The sequence below is a fragment of the Scyliorhinus torazame genome, chromosome 16, assembly GCF_047496885.1.
Source record: "Scyliorhinus torazame isolate Kashiwa2021f chromosome 16, sScyTor2.1, whole genome shotgun sequence".
Classification (NCBI taxonomy): domain Eukaryota; kingdom Metazoa; phylum Chordata; class Chondrichthyes; order Carcharhiniformes; family Scyliorhinidae; genus Scyliorhinus; species Scyliorhinus torazame.
Window position 1 is genome coordinate 30599235 of NC_092722.1, and position 23408 is coordinate 30622642.

At 48.7% G+C, this 23408-nt stretch overlaps 1 protein-coding gene across 1 annotated transcript in view; it reads left to right on the plus strand.

Moving 5' to 3' along the window:
* LOC140392497 (taste receptor type 1 member 3-like) overlaps positions 1–23408 on the plus strand; it is a 51470-nt gene that overhangs the window by 26221 nt on the left and 1841 nt on the right. The window contains exons 2-6 of the mRNA XM_072477732.1: positions 14212–14431; positions 15890–16190; positions 17413–18165; positions 19571–19789; positions 20575–20692. Coding sequence (XP_072333833.1) covers positions 14212–14431; positions 15890–16190; positions 17413–18165; positions 19571–19789; positions 20575–20692 — 1611 coding nt within the window. The remainder of the gene's footprint in view (positions 1–14211; positions 14432–15889; positions 16191–17412; positions 18166–19570; positions 19790–20574; positions 20693–23408) is intronic.

Sequence of the window (23408 nt, forward strand, 5' to 3'; positions counted from 1 at the left end):
AATCGCCGGGGGCTGGCGTGAATCCCGCCCCCGCCGGTTGCCGAATTCTCCGGCACCGGAGATTCGGCGGGGGCGGGAATCGCGCCGCGCCGGTTGGCGGGGCCCCCCCGCGCGATTCTCCAGCCCGGATGGGCCGAAGTCCCGCTGCTAGGATGCCTGTCTCGCCGGCATGGATTAAACCACCTCTCTTACCGGCGGGACAAGGCGGCGCGGGCGGGCTCCGGGGTCCTGGGGAGGCGCGGGCGATCTGGCCCCGGGGTGTGCCCCCACGGTGGCCTGGCCCGTGATCGGGGCCCACGGATCCGCGGGTGGGCCTGTGCCGTGGGGACACTCTTTTCCTTCTGCCTTCGCCACGGTCTCCACCATGGCGGAGGTGGAAGAGACTCCCTCCACAGCGCATGCGCGGGGATGCCGTGAGCGGCCGCTAATGCTCCCTCGCAATGTCATTTCCGCGCTAGCTGGCAGTGCACCAAAAGCCTTTTCCGACAGCTGGCGGGGCGGAAATTAGTCCAGCGCGGGCCTAGCCCCTGAAGGTTGGGGCTGGGCCCCCAAGATGCGGAGGATTCCGCACCTTTGAGGCGGCGCGATGCCCGACTGATTTGTGCCGTTTTTGGCGCCGGTCGGCGGACATCGAGCCGATACCGGAGAATTTTGCCCCTGATGTACGTCTCGAAACAAGCTAGCCAGTGCTGAAAGTCCTTTTTGGCATCGCTTGATTGCGGATCCAGCTGCAGGCGATCCGGCTTGATACGGAGGTCCATCTTCTGAAAATCTTAGACAATAAATTGATGCACGATCAATTGGACAAAGACGAGAGTTGAATACAACTGAGGCTTTATTGCTCTAAGATGTGTGGCCTCCCACAGCAGCTGGTGAAATGGCTGCTGCACGGATGACACACATATTTATACTCTGCCTACTAGGCGGAACCAGCAGGCAGGGACTACCGCCGTACCTGTAGTACAGGTCCTACCATACATCACCTAATATAGGTGCAACAGTGGTTTACCACACCCCCACGGTGGCCTGGCCCGCGATCGGGGCCCACCGATCCGCGGGCGGGCCTGTGCCATGGGGGCACTCTTTTACTACGCACTGCCCAAAGCCTCCGCCATGGCCGACGCGTAGGTGAACACCCCGTGCGCATGCGCGGGGATGACGTCAGCAGCCGCTGACGCTCCCGCGCATGCGCAGACTCGCGCCTGCCGGCGGAGTCCCTTCGGCCCCGGCTGGCGTGGCGCCAAAGGCCTTCCACGCCAGCCGGCGGGGCGCTAACCACTCCCTCAAGGTGTGGGCCTAGCCCCTAAAGGTGTGGAGGATTCCGCACCTTTAGGGGCGGCCCGACACCGGAGTGGTTCACGCCACTCCATCCCGCCGGGACCCCCCACCCCGCTGGGTAGGGGAGAATCCCGCCCCCGGTTTGAATTTTAAAAGATGAGAAAGTAAGGGCAGGATTTCTGCTGTGAAATGGGAGTGGGAAGAGTCATGCTGGCACATAATTTTATGCCGCTGGTTAGCATGTCAGTTTGCTTTTACTATCCTGTCCATGAGCCATTTTTCCAGAGGCAGAATCGGGTGGGGACGGGGGTTACAGAGCCTCAAGCAGTGAGTAGCCATTTCAGTAAGTTAAAGGCCAATCACCAGAGGCTGACTTGAATCTCCCTGTAACAGCAGCAGAATGGGGGTGCTGTTCACTACTTCTGCCTGAACATAGATAAGATATTAAGACATAGGAGCAGAATTAGGCCATTCGGCCCATTGAGTCTGTTCCGCCATTCAACCATGGCTGATATGTTTCTCATCCCCATTCTCCTGCCTTCTCCTCATAACCTCTGATCCCCTTATTAATCAAGAACCTATCTATCTCTGTCTTAAAGACACTCTGTGATTTGGCCTCCACAGCCTTCTGCAGCAATGAGTTCCACAGATTCACCACCCTCTGGCTGAAGAAATTCCTCCTCATCACAGTTTTAAAGAATCGTCCCTTCAGTCTGAAGATGTGCTCTCGGGTTCTAGTTTCTCCTACCAGTGGAAACATCCTCTCCACATTCACTCTATCCAGGCCTCTCAATATCCTGTAAGTTTCAATAAGATCCCCCCTCATCTTCTAAACTCCACTGAGTACAGACCCAGAGTCCTCAAACGTTTCTCATACGACAAGCTTTTCCTTCCAGGGATCATTCTTGTGAACCTCCTCGGGACCCTTACCAAGGCCAGCACATCCTCCCTTAGATACGGGGCCCAAAACCACTCACAATACTCCAAATGGGGTCTGACCAGAGCCTTATACAGCCTCAACAGTATATCCCTGCTCTTGTATTTTAGCCCTCTCGACATGAATGCTAACATTGCAATTGCAAGACGATGACTTTGTGATGAAGACAACATGCACTGCTGGAGATGCTGTTGTCCTCTTCTGTAAGAGTGATTCAGAGGTGATGTTCTGGCTAATGTTGGGTACAGCGACCGACAGACAATGGCCTGTTTCATGTGTACCTTTCTGACCCAGACCCCAGCTCAAACCTATAACATGGTCAGAGATATAAGTGTCTCCATGCTCTTCAGTCTCACCACCTGGATTTGCTTCATCACAAATTACCTGACATTAAGCAAGAAACATGCAGCCACCATCCGACCTTTCCGTCCTTTCACCATCCATGGTGTCTATGTCACCCTCAGATGTTCTGTTACAGCACAATATACTGAATATTTTCACATTTATGGTCCGCAAACTTCAACAAAGGTATGGAATTTGAACATTGTGATATGGAAGGGGCTCTGCACAATAAGCTGCTGCAGGCTGTAGGTTTGCAGGCCCTAAGTACCGTACAATGTATAGTGTAAATTGAGGAGACTATCCGATTATATTGTAGAAGCCAATAAATTCCTTATAAGAGCAATCATTGTTCAATGTGCGTTATTTTGCCTTCAGTTTTCTTTTGCCATCTACTTTGTATCACAAAGGTAATGTTTCAAGCCTAAGGTCCCATGAGATAGTAATAGTGCCCTTGTAGTCTGAGCCTAGACAAAGAATTTGACATAAATTGACATTTGAGTAGGTGGACACACAGGGAGCCTGCTTTGTCCTTTCTTGACATCTACATATATTACCAGGAGACCCCCACTGCGTCTTTGGCCAGAACACTCACTGGTAATGGTTGTGCAGGATAATGAATAGAGATAGGGAAAAGTTCATCTTACTTGGTTTGTTTCTGAAGTGGTCGAGACTCATTACCACCTTCCCAGGGTAACCAGGATAGGCAATACATCCTGAGAATTAATCATCGTAATTTTACCAATCAGTGATGACAATTTTTCATTATTTATCTTCTCAGGATCACAGAAGAGGCCCTTCGAGTCTGCAACGAAGCATGAAAGACACTTGACCTCCTTACTTATGGACAGCATGGTAGCACAGTGGTTAGCACAATTGCTTCATCGCCCCAGGGTCCCAGGATCTATTCCCAGCTTGGGTCGCTGACTGTGTGGAGTCTGCACGTTCTCCCCGTGTCTGTGTGTGTTTCCTCCGGGTGCTCCGGTTTCCTCCCGCAACCCAAAGATTTGCAGGTTAGGTGGATTGGCGATGCTAAATTGCCATTAGTGTCCAAAAAGTTTAAGTGGGGTTACGGGAATAGGGTGGAGGTGTGGGATTGAGTAGGGTGCTCTTTCCAAGACCCTAGCAGACCCGATGGGCCGAATGGCCTCCTTCTGCTCTGTAAATTCTATGAATCTATGAATTAATCCCATTTGCCAGCGCCTTGCCCATAGCCTTGAATGTTATGATATGCCAAGTGCTCATCCAGGTACTTTTTGAAGGATGTGATGCAATCCGCTTCTACCACCCTCCCAGGCAGTGCATTCCAGACTGTCACCACCCTCTGGGCAAAAATGTTTTTCCTATGATCCCCCCTAAACCTCCTGCCCCGACCTTGAACTTGTGTCTCCTCATAACTGACCGTTCAACTAAGGGGAACAGTTGCTCCCTCTCAATCCTGTCCATGTCCCTCATAATCTTGTGCACCTCGATCAGGTCACCCGAGTCTTCTCTGCTCCAGCGATAACAACCCAAGCCTATCCAACCCAGACAACATCCTGGTGAATCGCCTCTGCACCCCCTCCACCTCCAGTGCAATCACATCCTTCATATAATGTAGCAAATGGAATTGCACACAGTACTCCAGCTGTGGCCTCACCAAAGTTCTATACAACTCCAACATGACCTCCTTGCTTTTGCCTCGATTGATAAAGGCAATTGTCCCATATTCCTTTTTCACCACCCTATTAACCTGTCCTTCTGCCTTCAGAGATCTACGGACAAACTCTCCAAGGTCTCCTTGTTCCTCGGAACTTCCCAGTGTCAGGCCATTCATTGAATACTTCCTTGTCACATCACTCCTTGCAAAGAGTATCACCTCACACTTTGCAGGGTTGAATTCCATCTGCCACTTTTCTGCCCATTTGACCATCCCTGCAACCCAAGACATTCAACCTCACTGTTACCCTACCGGCCAACCTTTGTGTCATCCGCAAACCTATTGATCCTCCCCTCCACATAGTCATTTATGTCATTTAGATAAATCATTGCATCATAGAATTTACAGTGCAAAAGGAGGCCATTCGACCCATCGTGTCTGCACCGGCCCTTGGAAAGAGCACGCTAATTAAGCCCACACCTCCACCCTATACCCACCTAACCTTTTGGACACTAAAGGACAATTTATCATGGCCAATCCTCCTAACCTGCACATCTTTGGACTGTGGGAGGAAACCGGAGCACTCAGAGGAAACCCACACAGACATGGGGAGAACGTGCAGACTCCACACAGACAGTCACCCAAGGTCAGAATTGAACCCGGGACCCGTGAGCTGTGAGGGAGCAGTGCTAACCACTGTGCCACAGTGAAATGACAAACAATAGGGGACCCAGCACAGATCCCTGTGGTACACCATTGGACACTGGCTTCCAGTCACTAAAGCAGCCGTCTGTCATCACCCTCTGTTTCCTACAGTTCAGCCAGCTTTGAATCCACCTTATCTACTTACCCTGTATCCAAGGTGCATTTGCCTTCTTTATAAGTCTCTCATGTGGAACCTTGTCAAAGGCTTTGTTGAAATCCATGCAAGCTACACCAACTGAACCGCCTTCATCTACACACCCGGTCACATGCTCAAAAAATTCAATCAAGTTTGTGAGGGATGACCTCCCTCTGACAAAGCCATGCTGACTATTCCGGATCAAACTTTGCATCTCCAAGTGGAGATAGATTCTCTCCTTCAGAATTTTCTCCAATAGTTTCCCTATCACTGACATGAGACTCACTGGTCTGTAGTTCCCTAGCTTATCTCGACAACCTTTCTTAAATAGTGGGACCACATTAGCTGTTCTCCAGTCCTCTGGCACCTCCCTCGTGGCCAGGCAGGAATAAAAAATTTGGGTCAGAGTCCCTGCAATCGCCTCCCTCGCCTCACACATCCTGGGACACAATTCAATTTCAAAAAATTCTTGGTATTTCTTTTAAAAATGGAATTTTAATCTCGTCACTGGGTGAACCCATGAACAACCAAGTCATATGTATGTTACAGTGAGCCAAAGATCAAAGATTGTGGGATCAAACAATTCCCAGCATGAGTTTCCCCCAGTTGCCTGGTGAAGCTGAGATACTCCAGAAGGATTCCTCAGCACTTCCCATTGGGAAGCTCAAGAATGTCATTGGTGGAGGGTTTGTGGTACATATTCTGGAACAGGAATTGGGATATGCCATGGGGGGGGGGGGGGGGGGGGGGGGGTGTCAGAATAACTTCAAGAATGGCAAAATAAATCACAAAGAGTAAAATTGAACTTCTTAAATGTGGCTGAACGAAGGGCAGGGCAGCGTTAATCTAAAATGCTATTTCAGTATCTGAATACATTTACACAGTCCAGTAGTTCACATGCAAACAGAAGCGGACATGCAAATGGAGCAGCTTAGTGCAGGAATGATACTCACAGGTGTTCAAAGTAATCTTGATTTTTTTTTTTAACTTCATGGTTCATTTAAGTATTTTGGGATTGTTGGTGAGGTTCCTTTTTATAGCAATATGCACAAAGTAGAGCTCCCCTAGACTAATGGAATTATAGTTTTTAATCTCATGGGTTTTTAAAAATATACATTTGCGTGATGTGGGCATTGCTGGCTGAGCCAGCATTTATTGGCCACCCCTTCCTGGACCGCTGCGGTTCAGGTGGTGTACGTACATCCACTGTGCTATCAGGGAGGGAGTTGACCCAGCGGCAGTGAATGGACGGCGGTACATTTCCAAGTCAGGATGGTGAGTGACTTGGAGAAGAACTTCCAGGTGTGGTGTTCCCATGTATCTGCTGTCCTTGTCCTTCTAGATGGTAGCAGTCATGGGTTTGGAAGGGTTGGAATTTAAGGGGTGAAACTCTAGAGTCTTGGTCAGACCCAATCTAGGATATTGTGTTCAGTTTTGGGCACTGATGCTCAGGAAATTATATTGCACTTGGAGAGAATGCAACACAAATTCACCAGAATGATACTAGAACTAAAGAAGTTATATTATGAAGAAAAACTACATAAATCTGGATGCTATTCCTTAAACTTAAAATGATGGGGGCTGGTCTACCTATGAAAAGTAAGATTATCAAAGGATATGGAGCAATGGCAGATAAATCAAATTCAGGTACAGATCAACCATGTGACTGGTAAAAAGACTCAAGGGATTGAATGACCTACTCCTGTTCATATATATTCTGTCCCATCAAACAGTCCTAGGTCTGTCACAGCATAGGCTGCATACAAAGTGAAGCTCCCTCTACACTGAACAAACATTGCCAGAGCAGGTACTGCACGGGTTAGATACACAATAAATCACCTTCTACACTGTCTGATCAAACACTGCCAGAACAGGTACAGCAGAGATTAGAACCAGAATAAAGCTGCTTCTACACTGTCCCACCAAAATCTCCTGGTATAAATGCAGCCATAGTTTTTTTTTCCAATTAAGGGGCAATTTAGCATGGCCAATCCACCTACCCTGCACATCTTTGGGTTGTGGGGGTGAGTCCCAAATGCAGCCATAGTTAAATGTTTCCTTTCCATCTGACAACTACAATATAGCATTGGTAAACGGCAGATACCAGGCTCAGAAAAGTCCACATCCTGACTGTAGCGGCTGATACTGAGAGAACCAACTGTTATTTTCCAATTCCTGCTCATCATTTTGTTTATTCTGAATTTGTAGTTTTTATTTATTTATAATGGTTTGTCATTGTGGTGTTTTTATGTTTATAGGAACAAAGATCTGGGATTTATCCTTAGGGCATCTCAAAGCACTTTACAGCTTTCAGGGTGGTTTTGAAATGTAACAACCGCTAGCCAATTTGCACACAGCAGGACCTAGCATGCAGCAAAGAGGTAAATAAAAGCTGTTTTGGTGATGCTGAGTGAGATAAATGTTAGCTAGGACACTGGGAGGCACACCCTATGTTTCTTCAAAATAATAGCTTGGGATCTTTTAGGCCCATCAGAGAGGACAGAAAGGATCTCAGTTTAACATTGCACCCAAAAGATGGCACCTCTGACAGTGCAGCACTCTCATTCATACACTGAAATATCAGACTGAATTATGGACTCTGTTCCCTGGAGCAGGGCATACTCCACAATCTTCAGACTCAGGAGCTGAGAGTGTATCCAATTGACTGCTGAGATATATGAAAATGCTCAAGAATCTATGACAGGCATCCATTAGAAGTTCTGATGTGTAACCCTAGGGCACATCACTCAAAGGGATCATGTTTTCACTTATGGAGATTGCAATCTGCTGTGAACGCAATAAGTAGCCAGGAGAGTCTGAATGCACCTGTCTCCATACTCTAGTAAATAGTTTTGATCGCAATTGCCTGCCATATTCCCATTTTCCTTTGTTCCCTCTCCTTCATCGATCTATCCAAGCTATTCTCAAATGTTGACACCATTTTCTGCATTAACCATTAAACCTGGAAGTGAATTCCACAGCCTCAGAACTGTCTGTGTGAAAAGGTTTCTCTTGATCATTGTTCTCATTGTGAATGAGGTTAGGGATGTGGAAGACAGGGGTTGGGATGGGAGGCTGGCTGCAGGAAGGGGTTGGGGAAGGGGTGATGGGAATGGGGGTTTGGATGGGTGTAATTATTGAGGGTTGTGAAATGGGAAGGGGGTTTGGAGGGGGAATAAAAGGGAGAGGGAATGTGAGTGGGGATTGGGAGATTTGAATACAGGGGTTGAAGGGGATGGGACAGAGTGGTCCTCTCAGGCCCTTCTTTGCCCCCTGCCATTTAATTTAAAAATCCATCCATGTAGTGTAGTATAAAACGTAATTATATAATGTGTGGTTAATAGTCTGCCACTGTGAGGTTTTTAGGCTATCACTGTGAGGTTTGTACATTGTCACAGTGAGGGTGTTAGACTGTCGCTGAGGTCACTGTGAGGTGTGTACATTGTCACAGTGAGGGTGTTAGACTGTCGCTGAGGTCACTGTGAGGTTTGTACATTGTCACAGTGAGGGTGTTAGAGTGTCGCTGAGGTCACTGTGAGGTTTGTACATTGTTACAGTGAAGGTGTTAGACTGTCGCTGAGGTCACTGTGAGGTGTGTACATTGTCACAGTGAGGGAATGTTAGACTGTCGCTGAGGTCACTGTGAGGTTTGTACATTGTCACTGTGAGGGTGGGTTAGACTGTCGCTGAGGTCACTGTGAGGTTTGTACATTGTCATTGTGAGGGTGTTAGACTGTCGTTGAGGTCACTGTGAGGTTTGTACATTGTCACAGTGAGGGTGTTAGACTGTCGCTGAGTCACTGTGAGGTTTGTACATTGTCACAGTGAAGGTGTTAGACTGTCGCTGAGGTCACTGTGAGGTGTGTACATTGTCACTATGAGGGTGTTAGACTGTCGCTGAGGTCACTGTGAGGTTTGTACATTGTCATTGTGAGGGTGTTAGACTGTCGCTGAGGTCACTGTGAGGTGTGTACATTGTCACAGTGAGGGTGTTAGACTGTCGCTGAGTCACTGTGAGGTTTGTACATTGTCACAGTGAAGGTGTTAGACTGTCGCTGAGGTCACTGTGAGGTGTGTACATTGTCACTATGAGGGTGTTAGACTGTCGCTGAGGTCACTGTGAGGTGTGTACATTGTTACTGTGAGGGTGTTAGACTGTCGCTGAGGTCACTGTGAGGTGTGTACATTGTCACTATGAGGGTGTTAGACTGTCGCTGAGGTCACTGTGAGGTTTGTACATTGTCACAGTGAGGGTGTTAGACTGTCGCTGAGGTCACTGTGAGGTGTGTACATTGTCATTGTGAGGGTGTTAGACTGTCGCTGAGGTCACTGTGAGGTGTGTACATTGTCACAGTGAGGGTGTTAGACTGTCGCTGAGGTCACTGTGAGGTGTGTACATTGTCACTATGAGGGTGTTAGACTGTCGCTGAGGTCACTGTGAGGTGTGTACATTATCACAGTGAGGGTGTTAGACTGTCGCTGAGGTCACTGTGAGGTGTGTACATTGTCACAGTGAAGGTGTTAGACTGTCGCTGAGGTCACTGTGAGGTGTGTACATTGTCACTGTGAGGGTTCTAGACTGTCGCTGAGGTCACTGTGAGGTGTGTACATTGTCACTGTGAGGGTGTTAGACTGTTGCTGAGGTCACTGTGAGGTGTGTACATTGTCACTGTGAGGGTGTTAGACTGTCGCTGAGGTCACTGTGAGGTGTGTACATTGTCACTGTGAGGGTGTTAGACTGTCGCTGAGGTCACTGTGAGGTGTGTACATTGTCACTATGAGGGTGTTAGACTGTCGCTGAGGTCACTGTGAGGTGTGTACATTGTCACAGTGAAGGTGTTAGACTGTCGCTGAGGTCACTGTGAGGTGTGTACATTGTCACAGTGAGGGTGTTAGACTGTCGCTGAGGTCACTGTGAGGTGTGTACATTGTCACAGTGAGGGTGTTAGACTGTCGCTGAGTCACTGTGAGGTGTGTACATTGTCACTATGAGGGTGTTAGACTGTCGCTGAGGTCACTGTGAGGTTTGTACATTGTCACAGTGAGGGTGTTAGACTGTCGCTGAGGTCACTGTGAGGTGTGTACATTGTCATTGTGAGGGTGTTAGACTGTCGCTGAGGTCACTGTGAGGTGTGTACATTGTCACTGTGAGGGTGTTAGACTGTCGCTGAGGTCACTGTGTGGTGTGTACATTGTCACTGTGAGGGTGTTAGACTGTCGCTGAGTCACTGTGAGGGTGTGTTAGACTGTCGCTGAGGTCACTGTGAGGTGTGTACATTGTCACTGTGAGGGTGTGTTAGACTGTCGCTGAGTCACTGTGAGGGTGTGTTAGACTGTCGCTGAGGTCACTGTGAGGTGTGTACATTGTCACTGTGAGGGTGTGTTAGACTGTCGCTGAGGTCACTGTGAGGTGTGTACATTGTTACTGTGAGGGTGTTAGACTGTCGCTGAGGTCACTGTGAGGTGTGTACATTGTCACTGTGAGGGTGTTAGACTGTCGCTGAGGTCACTGTGAGGTGTGTACATTGTCACTGTGAGGATGTTAGACTGTCGCTGAGGTCACTGTGAGGGTGTTAGACTGTCGCTGAGGTCACTGTGAGGTGTATACATTGTCACTGTGATGGTGTGTTAGACTATCGCTGAGGTCACTGAGGTGTGTACATTGTCACTATGAGGGTGTTAGACTATCACTGAGGTCACTGTGAGGTGTGTACATTGTCACTGTGTGGGTGTTAGACTGTCGCTGAGTCACTGTGAGGTGTGTACATTGTCACTGTGAGGGTGTGTTAGACTGTCGCTGAGTCACTGTGAGGTGTGTACATTGTCACTGTGAGGGTGTGTTAGACTGTCGCTGAGGTCACTGTGAGGTGTGTACATTGTCATTGTGAGGGTGTTTGACTGCCGCTGAGGTCACTGTGAGGTGTGTACATTGTCACTGTGAGGGTGTCAGACTGTCGCTGAGTCACTGTGAGGTGTGTACATTGTCATTGTGAGGGTGTTTGACTGCCGCTGAGGTCACTGTGAGGTGTGTACATTGTCACTGTGAGGGTGTGTTAGACTGTCGCTGAGTCACTGTGAGGTGTGTACATTGTCACTGTGTGGGTGTTAGACTGTCGCTGAGTCACTGTGAGGTGTGTACATTGTCACTGTGAGGGTGTGTTAGACTGTCGCTGAGGTCACTGTGAGGTGTGTACATTGTCACTGTGAGGGTGTTAGACTGTTGCTGAGGTCACTGTGAGGTGTGTACATTGTCACTGTGAGGGTGTTTGACTGCCGCTGAGGTCACTGTGAGGTGTGTACATTGTCACTGTGAGGGTGTTAGACTGTCGCTGAGGTCACAGTGAGGGTGTTAGACTGCCGCTGAGGTCACTGTGAGGTGTGTACATTGTCACTGTGAGGGTGTCAGACTGTCGCTGTTCATTGTGGGGGTGGGTTAGTAGTCTGTCATTGTGAGGTCATTAGTCTGTCACTCAAACTCAAACCGATGCTTGAAGCCTCCATCCACCCCCAAACCGACCCAGAGTCCTCGACCCACCCATGGGAGAACAACCCATCTTTTCAAGTCCGCCTCCATCCCCTCTACCAGACTGGCCAGATTCAACTTTTGTAACGAGGCCCAATCATGAGCCAGCTGTATTTCCAGGTTCCTAAAACTAGTCCTGGCCGAAACGGCAACCTCTCCAGATCGACTCCCTTCCCGGAAGGTTCACCGGAAATTCCTCACTCTTGCCCACGTTCAATCTATATCCTGAGAAAGAACCAAACTTTTACGGACCTCCATTATCTTCCCCACATTAGAGAGAAGGTCCGTGATATACAGCAATAAATTGTCAGCATACAGGGACACCCTATGCTCCCTACCTCCCTTCTCTATACCCTTCCACCCGGCCGACGACCTGAGTGCAATAACCAACAGCTCGATCACCAAAGCAAACAGTAATGGGGAAAGTGGATATCCCTGTCTTGTCCCCTAAGCAACCAAAAGTACTCCTCACTCAATGCATTGGTGCGAACGCTCACAGTGGGGTTCCTGTGCAAAAGCCTAATCCACAAAATTAATTTAGGCCCAAAGCCAAACCGCCACAATACTTCAAAAAGGTAATCCACTCCACCCGGTCAAACGCTATCACCGCATCCAGAGAGATGATTAGCTCTGGAACGGCCCCTGAGGAGGGCGACAGCACCACATTCATGAGTCTCCTAATGTTGGCCGACAACTGCCGGCCCTTAACAAATCCCATCTGATCCCCAGAAATTACCCCAACAGGCACCCCTCCAAATGATTTGCCGGCACCTTCGCCAACAGCTTTGGATGACCATTCAACAGGGAAATAGGTCGATATGACCCACACTCCACAGAAATGTTATCCTTTTTCAAGATGAAGGAGATTGATGCCTGCGCCAGTGTGGCCGGCAGCACCTCCCGGACAGACAATCGTTAAACATGTCCAACAGGTGCGGTCCCAACTGTCGTAAACTTTTTATAAAATTCCACAGGGACTGTGTCGGGCCTGGTGCCTTCCTCGACTGCATTGATCAAATACATTTCATAAGTTCCGCCAACCCGAGCAGCGCTTCCCACTCCTGTCCTCGTTCGCTTTCCACCACCGGGAAGACCAACCCATCCAGAAACTACCATAGTCGAATCTTCCTCCAGAAGCTCAGACTGTATAGCCTCTGGTAAAAGGTCTCAAATACCCTGTTGACCTTTTCTGGAGCAGAACCTACATTCTCAAGTGTCCTTCGCTCACCTCAGGATCTTCTCTTTATCCAAATACCTGTGGAGTCAGACTATGATTGCTGGTGGTGGCTCCCCAGACTTGGGCCTGTGTCGCAATGACCAGTGAAGCTCATCCACTTCGGGAGGGTTTACAAAGACTCCTTCTCCCACCAGCTTCCCAAACATTTTTGCAACATAGTCTGTGGCACTTGCACCTTCTACATCCTTTGACAGCCCAACGATACTCAAATTGTGACATCTGGAGCGATTCTCCTAGTTGCCAACCTTGGCCTTCAATGTCTTCTGCCCCTCCGCCAACATTACCACCTCTGCCTCCATGATGCCATCCGATCACTGTGGTCCATGACCATCTCTTCCACCTTCCGAATCATCGAGCCCTGTACCTCCAACCATTGTTCCACCCTGCCCAGATCTGCACAAATGGGCTCACGTTTGCCAGATCATCCGTCGCTACCTGCCTGTTTCCTGAACTCCTTCACCAGGAATTCCACCAGCCTGTCAGGGTTCCATAAGAGGACAACCACGACAGAGACCTCTTCCATTTTTTCCCCTCTTGCGACACAAGGGGCTTCTGAGTCAGACGAGGACCACTTACTCAGTTTATTCCTTGTGTTATAACCTCCAGACATCCCACACTGGAGGAGAAATCCAAACTCTCCACCTACACCACTTTTCCAACTGAACAGCACCGTTGGAACAAAGATGGCCAAAAACCAAAACCCCCAGCAGGAGCCATGACCGTTCACTTTGTGGGCACCACCAGAAGGGGCCAATAGTTCATGTCTCGTGTAGGGCTGGGCCTAAAATCATACAGTGCTGGTGTTGATTCATGATTCGGACGTGGAAGGTAAAACTCTGGAAAGTGTGTTCTTGAGGGATCGGCCTGAAGCTTAAGTTGTTTGCATGGTGAAGACAGGGAGCTACTGGTGGAGACTTTGTTATCTTCATTGGACCCATGGTTGAGATCCCCTGGGATAGGGGATGGGAAGGAAGAAGTGGTGACAGATGGGGAGTAATTGGGTTGGGGATTGGAAATGGGCAGAGCAAACTAGCTGTTGGAAAACAAACATCATGGGCTGTTCAGGACACAGCTACTTGCAAAGTAACACTTCTTACTCACAAATACGCCCATCAATTTCTACCTAATGATGCACAAAAACACATAGGATGTGCAATATTAACGGGAGATGTGATAGTGTCTGAAGAGGGGGAAAGGTAGGTATATGTTTGGAAAGGGATACTGCGAGAGGTTAATGATTGGATAAGGAGTCTGTGAGGATCGGATGTGCAATCTGTCACCCAGATGATTAATGTTTCCACAATGTGTATGCAATGTTGATTTCTGATGCAAATAGTGTATAAGTGAAAACCGTGACCTGTGTAAGCAACATTGGCACACAAATGCTGGATTTACGCATTTGTCTCATTTGTTCCAGCAACTCGTCCACTATTTAACATGTTTCACCTTCACTTCTGGATGGTTTTTTGTTTTGTTCCAAATGGATGGTGCAATAGCTCAGTGTCTGGACCTCACAGAGACCCAGTCAGCTGGTTCCAGGCTGCTGGTGACTACATACTTGGAGGGCTCTTTCCCCTTTATTCCACTGATGTGAACTGGAACAACGAAACAAAGTCTGAATCTAGAGAATGTGAAAGGTAAGGCATGTTGTTTGTCCTGGATCACATTTGGGTCCCAGTAAGAGTTTGATATGGGACAGTTCATACTGACCTGAACAATACAGGTTTCAATCTCTATTCCCTACACAATCTGATCAATAACCATTTACATTTATGTAGCACCTATAATGTAGTAAAAGGTCCCAAGGTGCTTCACAGGAGCAATTATCAAACAAAATCTGGCACTGAATCACTTGAAAAGACATTAGGTCAAGTGCCCAAAAGCTTAATCCAAGGGGTAGGTTTTATGGAGCATCTTAAAGGAGGAATGAGAGGTAGAGAGAAAGAAGTCCAGAGATGGCATTCCAGAGTTTAGAGCCAAGGAAGCGGAAGGTACTCTTCTCAGTTATGGAGAGAAGGAAATTGAAGATGTGCAAGAGGTCAAAATTGGAACAGTGCAGATATTTTGGGGTTGGAGCAGGGGATTGTAGGGCTGAAGGACGTTAAAGAGATAGGGAACAGTGAGGTACGGGGAGATCTGGACAAGAGGATGAGCACATTTCAATTGAGCCATCGGTGGACTCGTGAGTCAGTGAATACAGGGATGATGGGTCAAAGGGATTTGACGTAAATTAGAATATGAATATTGGATCTTTATCTCATTTACATGAATAGAAGAGGCCACAATTGGCCTCAGTGCCCTCTGGTAACTTAAGAGGCAAAATCAGCCAGTGAGTTGGACGCTAAGTGGAGTGTGTGGAGGTTCATGGCCAGTAATTGATCAAGAACCACACTGATAAATCAAGAGCGAGTATACTGCTAATCCTTAGAGTGGCACCTCATACCAGAAGAATTACAGGACAGTAGAGCTGGCAAACCAATATAGAATTCGACTTAAATAGAATGGAAATGTTTAGCCACTCTGTCTACAAGAATTAAGCACTACAATCCTTCAACCTGAGTCGCTGACTATATCTCTACTGATGTTAATTCAGTCCCCTCACACTGTCACTCAGTAACCCCTTTCCCAGCAGTGTTACTGACCGTCTCTCGCCTAAGCACAGTGGTTAGCACTGTTGCTCCACAGCGCCAGGGTCCCAGGTTCGATTCCTGGCTTGGGGCACTGTCTGTGCGGAGTCTGCACGTTCTCTCTGTGTCTGCGTGGGTTTCCTCCGGGTGCTCCGGTTCCCTCCCACAAGTCCCGAAAGACGTGCTGTTAGGTGAATTGGACATTCTGAATTCTCCCTCTGTGTACCCACACAGGCGCCGGAGTGTGGCGACTAGGGGATTTTTGCAGTAACTTCATTGCATTGTTAATGTAAGCCTACTTGTGACAATAATAAAGATTATTATTAATGCTACTATTTACACTATCATTGAGTAGCCTCCTTCCATTGTAGGTTTGTGATTTCGTGAATCGAAGCATCTTTGCTGATGGAGGGTTTCCTGCTCTTAAAATTCACCAATTGTTACTTCTTGACCTTTGCTCCTTTGCAGATTCCAGCTTGATGGTTTCCACTGGCTACAGGCGATGAAGTTTGCAATTGAGGAGATCAATAACTCGAGCACTCTCCTACCAGGTGTGACTTTGGGATACACCATCCAGAACACCTGTCTCAAATCCTCGGTTGCGATGCAGTCAGCCATTTCCTTCTTAGCCCCAAAGAATGGAAACAGGTTTGAGTTGAAGTGTGATTACACGGATTATAGCACTCGAGTGCTAGCCATCCTCGGCCCCTCTAACTCGGAGCTCTCCAGAGTGATCGCTCGCCTCTTCAGCTTCTTACTCATTCCACAGGTACGATAGAGATCAGACACTGGTTTGAGGGTCACTATCATTCTTGGGAATCAATACATTGCTTTAAAACATTACACTCTATGGAGTGTTATTCTGAAATATTCCCCTTGTGTCACTGCCAGTTCTTCCTAAATATCAGGTGGTGCAGTGCTATGTTGAGGCACAGAGAGGAGCATCAGAGATAACCTCAGGCTGTACTACACCAACTACTCCCAGTTGAGGAACAAGCATGGAGGCTACAATTAACCTCAGTAATGGGTTAGGGAAGGGGGCATCAGTCTGCTGCCTATCACTATCTTCTTATCTTTGTCGGAAAATAATCTTTTTTATTATTGTCACAAGTAGGCTTACATTAACACTGCAATGAAGTTATTGCGAAAATCCCCTAGTCGCCACATCGGTGCCTGTTCGGGTACACTGAGGGAGAATCCAGAATGTCCAATTTACCTAACAAGCACGTCTTTCTGGACTTGTGGGAGGAAACTGGAGAACCCGGAGGAAACCCACGCAGATACAGGGAGAACGTGCAGGCTCTGCACAAACAGTGACCCAAGCGGGAATCGAACCTGGGACCCTGGTGCTGTGAAGCAACAGTGCTAACCACTGTGCTACCATGCCACCTGCACATGGATTTTAGGATCGTAGGACAGTTGAGCACAAAAATAAGCCATCCAGTTACTTTCACTCCATAGAATTCCGACATTCCTCCTATAGGAGGCCATTCAGCCCACTCTCTTTATCTTGCCCCACAACCCTGCAAATGTTTATTTTCAAGTATTTACCCGATTTCCTTTTAAGGCACTACTGAATCTGCTACCATTTCCTTTTCTGCACTGGGAACAATTACCTGGTGAAGTGAGGAGTGTGGCCAGTGACTGGCTCTTGGCTCTGTTCTCCATTGAGAGGCAGAAAGGAGGAATTTCTTAAAATATTCTCAATAACTTTGTTTTTTTTACAGCTTGTCAGAGGAAGACAGATTGGGGCAAATTATTGAAACATTTGCACTACTGACAGTACTTCTACTCAGATCAGCCCAGTTCCCTCACACGGTCACTCAGTAACTCCTACTCCCGCATATCCCTCAGTCGCCGACTACCTAATAATGTTAATCTAGATCCTTCATAACAGTAACACAATAACAGCCACCAGCATCATGTTCCTGCTTTTACTGATGTTAAACATGATCCTCATGTATATCTATGGTTGGGCTTTTTTGTTGCAGATTAGTTATGCTGCTTCAAGCACTTTATTTAGTGATCGGATGAGTTTTCCATCATTTTACCGGATGATTCCCACGGATGAAGTTCAGGCAGCAGCCATGGTCTCGATTGTAGAAACGTTTCAATGGAACTGGATGGCCGTGATTGGGACAGACAACATGTACGGCCGAAGGGGAATAGAGCACTTTACAAACCTCGCCTCCAAATCTGGGATTTGCATTGCCTACGAGGAACTCATTCCCTTGAATCTACCAGGCTCTGAACTTCAGAGGAAAATGGTATCAGTCATCAATAATATTGTCTATTCACGGGTTAATGTCACGGCTGTGTTCGCTGATGAGGAGTATGCCAAGACATTGATGACAATAATCCTCGAACAGAATGTGACAGGAAAAGTGTGGATTGCCAGCGAGGCCTGGATCACTTCCAAAATAGTTGCCAGATCCCCAAACATCTCAAGCATCGGGACCATTCTGGGTGTGGCCATTAAGAGTAGCTATATCCCTGGGTTTAAGTACTACACTGCACTGGCCCATAGCCACCTGAAATCTCAAAAATGCAGGAGTGATCATAAATCTCTGGAAGAGGAAGAATGCAAGGAACAATCTGTCAGTGAAGGTGCTGCAATTGTTGAAGACATGCAGCGCATATCATTTAACATCTATTCTGCAGTCTACGCTGTAGCTCACGCCCTCCATCATCTGCTCCGCTGTGACATAGGAATCTGCACTAGGAGAACCGTTTATCCATGGCAGGTGAGACGTGTGTAGGGGGTCGCGAATGGGATCAGGTCTCAAAGAGACAAGATCTAGACTGAAGACAAAGGAAAATACATTTCGAACATTATCGCTGAGAAATATCTCAATGTGTTCATTATTAAATAGCATTTATAGTGAATGTTGATCTATCAGTGAATGTGCCAGCCATTCTGCACTAACTACCAATCCATTTGTTTCTTGTGTTGTTGGTTGAGGGTTAACTGCTGCCCAGGTCAAGGAAAAAAATACACCTGCTCATCAACAAATTGTATCATTGGATCTTGACCATCTATCTAAATAGGCAAATAAGGTGTAATTCGAAAAACCCCACCTCTGCCAGTGCGGCACGCCCTCAATACTAAAGGAAGTGTCAGGGTGAATTGAGTGGCTAAGTCTCTGGAGATGGTCATGAACCCATGACAGTGCTGACTCCCACCGAGGTTCAGCACCCCTCCTCTCCTGAAATTGCTGACTCCCACCGAGGTTCAGCTCCCCCTCCTCTCCTGAAGGTGCTGACTCTCACTGGGTTTCTCCCCCTCCTCTCCTGAAGGTGCTGACTCCCACCGAGGTTCAGCTCCCCTCCTCTCCTGAAGGTGCTGACTCCCACCGAGGTTCAGCTCCCCCTCCTCTCCCTGAAGGTGCTGACTCCCACCGAGGTTCAGCTCCCCCTCCTCTCCCTGAAGGTGCTGACTCCCACCGAGGTTCAGCTCCCCCTCCTCTCCCTGAAGGTGCTGACTCCCACCGAGGTTCAGCTCCCCCTGAAGGTGCTGACTATTACTGGGGTTCGGCACCCCCTCCTCTCCTGAAGGTGTTGACCCTCACTGGGGTTCAGCTCCCCCTCCTCTCCTGAAGGTGCTGACTCTCACTGGGGTTTAGCTCCCCCTCCTCTCCTGAAGGTGCTGACTCTCACTGGGGTTTAGCTCCCCCTCCTCTCCTGAAGGTGCTGACTCTCACTGGGGTTTAACTCCCCCTCCTCTCCTGAAGGTGCTGACTCTCACTGGGGTTTAGCTCCCCCTCCTCTCCTAAAGGTGCTGATTATTACTAAGGTTCAGCTCCCCCTCCTCTCCTGAAGGTGCTGACTCTCACTGGGGTTCAGCTCCCCCTCCTCTCCTGAAGGTGCTGACTCTCACTGGGATTCAGCTTCCCCTCCTCTCCCTGAAGGTGCTGACCCTCACTGGGGTTCCGCTCCCCCTCCTCTCCTGAAGGTTCTGACAATTACTGGGCTTCAGATCCCCTCTCACTGGACTACAATTTTCATTAATGACAGCTAATTTGCGATAGTTTACACCCATGTAAGAGTTTGGAAAATGAATGTTTCTCAGACAGACGTACTGTGCAGCAATTTTCTTATCTATCAACAAGACATTATTATCACTAAATTAAACACTTGGTTTCCATCTAGCTACTCAAAGAAATTCCACAAGTTAACTTCACTCTCCACAGCACAGCCATTTTTTTTGACAAACATGGAAACCCACCTACAGGATATGATATTCTTAACTGGCAATGGAAAAGTGGGAATCCAACTCCTGAGTTCAGATTGGTTGGAGAATACAGAGCGCAACACAAGGACCTCCTGATTAATACATCTCTGATCAAGTGGAACACCCTTCAGAACAAGGTAAAGTGTGCCTCCTCTTCCTTCCACCACCCCAATATTGTCTGAAGATTGAATGGTCTGTGCCTCAACAACTACCTGTAGCACTCCATACTGCACCAATCCTGGGTAAAGCAATTGCTCCAAATTTCTATGAACCTCTCAGCTCACTATGATCATTTTAAATTGATGGCCCCTCATCACCGACTCTCCAGACACAGGAAATAGTCACTTCCAATTCACTCCATCAACACTCATCATTTAAAAAACTCAAACCTTGGCCATCACTGTTCCAGTGGGAATAGTCCCAGTACCTCAAATTTCACCTCATAACTGCATAGTTTCCTATTCCTGGTGTACCTACAAAGTATGCTCTCTGTGGCTTCAAGGAACTGTACAGGAGGAACAAGAAGTGGCAGAGGAGCTAGAATGGTGACATTAGAGGTGGGTTTAAGTAAATGTTTGAAGATGAAAGGGACACTTACATGCACACACACACACACATGTGGAGGCACACAAACAGATCCAAATCGATATGTAAGGAATATGTGCTGCAATATTAAGCTGCTGAACAGTCCACTGTACGAGGGACTTGAAGATCAGGACAAGGATTTTGAAGTCGATACATTGGAGAAAAGGGAACCAGGAGGGATCAGAAGAATCCGGAGCATTGGGTACATGGAATTCTGTATACAGGATTGTGAGGCAGCATTCTTTGGCAATGAATCCACCTGTCCGTTCAGACATCATCACCAAAAGAGGCACTTTTACCTTTAAAAAGTAAAAATTAATTTTGTTCTTAATATCAGATTCCTGGTTCCAACTGCTCAACTTCATGTGGACCTGGACAGATAAAGTTGGTGAAAGGATATCACTCCTGCTGCTACAAGTGTGCGGATTGTCCAGCAGGAACATTTCAGAGTGACGGTAAGTCCAGGCATTTTCTCTTTCAACTCAGGGAAGTGCCGTACACCAGCACTCAGTGTCTTTAATCGGGGAGTTTCAGACATCTAGGGGGGAATTTTCCCAAAGTGTCAGGGTCTGACTGGAACCGCCGTGTTTCTCTCCAGAAACACAGATGGGTTTTCAGACCAGATTTTCTGTAGTGCCCAGAAAATATGGGGACGTGGTTAGTGCTCACCCTCTGGCACGACGGGGCCTGATGAGAGTCGGCATGGCCAGCTCCAGAGATCGGGGCACCATCTGAAAGGGACACCACGAGCTGCATTTAAAATAAGACCCCCCCTCCCCCAGAAGTATCGGCGTCCTCTCTACTCCTTTCCCCCAACAGAAGTATTGGGGTCCTCTCTACTCCCTCTCCCCAACAGAAGTATTGGGGTCCTCTCTACTCCCTCCCCCCAACAGAAGTATTGGGGTCCTCTCTACTCCCTCCCCCCAACAGAAGTATCGGGGTCCTCTCTACTCCCCCCCCCCCCCCAGAAGTATCGGCGTCCTCTCTACTCCTTTCCCCCAACAGAAGTATTGGGGTCCTCTCTACTCCCTCCCCCCAACAAAAGTATTGGGGTCCTCTCTACTCCCTCGCCCCAACAGAAGTATCGGGGTCCTCTCTACTCCCTCCCCCCAACAGATGTATCGGGGTCCTCTCTACTCCCTCCCCCCCCCCCAGAGGTATCAGGGTCCTCTCTACACCATCCCCCCAACAGATGTATCGGGGTCCTCTCTACTCCCTCTCCCCAACAGATGTATCGGGGTCCTCTCCACTCCCTCTCCCCAACAGAAGTATCGGGGTCCTCTCTACTCCCTCCCCCCAACAGAAGTATCGGCGTCCTCTCTACTCCCTCCACCCAACAGAAGTATTGGGGTCCTCTCTACTCCCTCCCCCCCCCCCCCAGAAGTACCGGGGTCCTCCCTACTCCATCCCCCCAACAGAAGTATCGGGGTCCTCTCTACTCCCTCTCCCCCACAGAAGTATCGGGGTCCTCTCTACTCCCTCCCACCAACAGAAGTATCGGGGTCCTCTCTACTCCCTCCCCCCACCAGAAGTATCGGGGTCCTCCCTACACCATCTCCCCCCCCAGACGTATCGGGGTCCTCTCTACTCCCTCTCCCCAACAGAAGTATCGGGGTCCTCTCTACTCCCTCTCCCCAACAGAAGTATTGGGGCCCTCTCTACTCCCTCTCCCCAACAGAAGTATCGGGGTCCTCTCTACTCCCTCTCCCCAACAGAAGTATCGGGGTCCTCCCTACACCATCTCCCCCCCAGACGTATCGGGGTCCTCTCTCCTCCCTCTCCCCAACAGAAGTATCGGGGTCCTCTCTACTCCTTCTCCCCAACAGAAGTATTGGGGCCCTCTCTACTCCCTCTCCCCAACAGAAGTATCGGGGTCCTCTCTACTCCCTCTCCCCAACAGAAGTATCGGGGTCCTCCCTACACCATCCCCCCAACAGAAGTATCGGGGTCCTCTCTACTCCCTCCCCCCAACAGAAGTATCGTGGTCCTCTCTACTCCCTCTCCCTAACAGAAGTATTGGGGCCCTCTCTATTCCCCCTCCCCAACAAAGGTATTGGGGTCCTATCTACTCCCTCCACCCAACAGAAGTATCGGGGTCCTCTCTACTCCCTCTCCCCAACAGAAGTATCGGGGTCCTCTCTACTCCCTCTCCCCAACAGAAGTTTCGGAGTCCTCTCTACTCTCTCTGCCTAACAGGAGTATTGGGGTCCTCTCTACTCCCTCTCCCCAACAGAAGTTTCGGGGTCCTCTCTACTCTCTCTGCCTAACAGGAGTATTGGGGTCCTCTCTACTCCCTCTCCCCAACAGAAGTTTCGGGGTCCTCTCTACTCTCTCTGCCTAACAGGAGTATTGGGGTCCTCTCTACTCCCTCTCCCCAACAGAAGTTTTGGGGTCCTCTCTACTCCTTCTCCCCAACAGGCGTATTGGGGTCGTCTCTACTCCCTCTCCCCAACAGAAGTTTCGGGGTCCTCTCTACTCTCTCTGCCTAACAGGAGTATTGGGGTCCTCTCTACTCCCTCTCCCCAACAGAAGTTTTGGGGTCCTCTCTACTCTCTCTGCCTAACAGGAGTATTGGGGTCCTCTCTACTCCCTCTCCCCAACAGAAGTTTTGGGGTCCTCTCTACTCTCTCTGCCTAACAGGAGTATTGGGGTCCTCTCTACTCCCTCTCCCCAACAGAAGTTTTGGGGTCCTCTCTACTCCTTCTCCCCAACAGAAGTATTGGGGCCCTCTCTACTCCCTCTCCCCAACAGAAGTATCGGGGTCCTCTCTACTCCCTCTCCCCAACAGAAGTATCGGGGTCCTCCCTACACCATCCCCCCAACAGAAGTATCGGGGTCCTCTGTACTCCCTCCCCCCAACAGAAGTATCGGGGTCCTCTCTACTCCCTCTCCCTAACAGAAGTATTGAGGCCCTCTCTATTCCCCCTCCCCAACAAAGGTATTGGGGTCCTATCTACTCCCTCCACCCAACAGAAGTATCGGGGTCCTCTCTACTCCCCCTCCCCAACAGAAGTATCGGGGTCCTCTCTACTCCCTCTCCCCAACAGAAGTATTGGGGTCCTCTCTACTCCCTCTCCCCAACAGAAGTATTGGGGTCCTCTCTACTCCCTCTCTCCAACAGAAGTTTTGGGGTCCTCTCTACTCTCTCTGCCTAACAGGAGTATTGGGGTC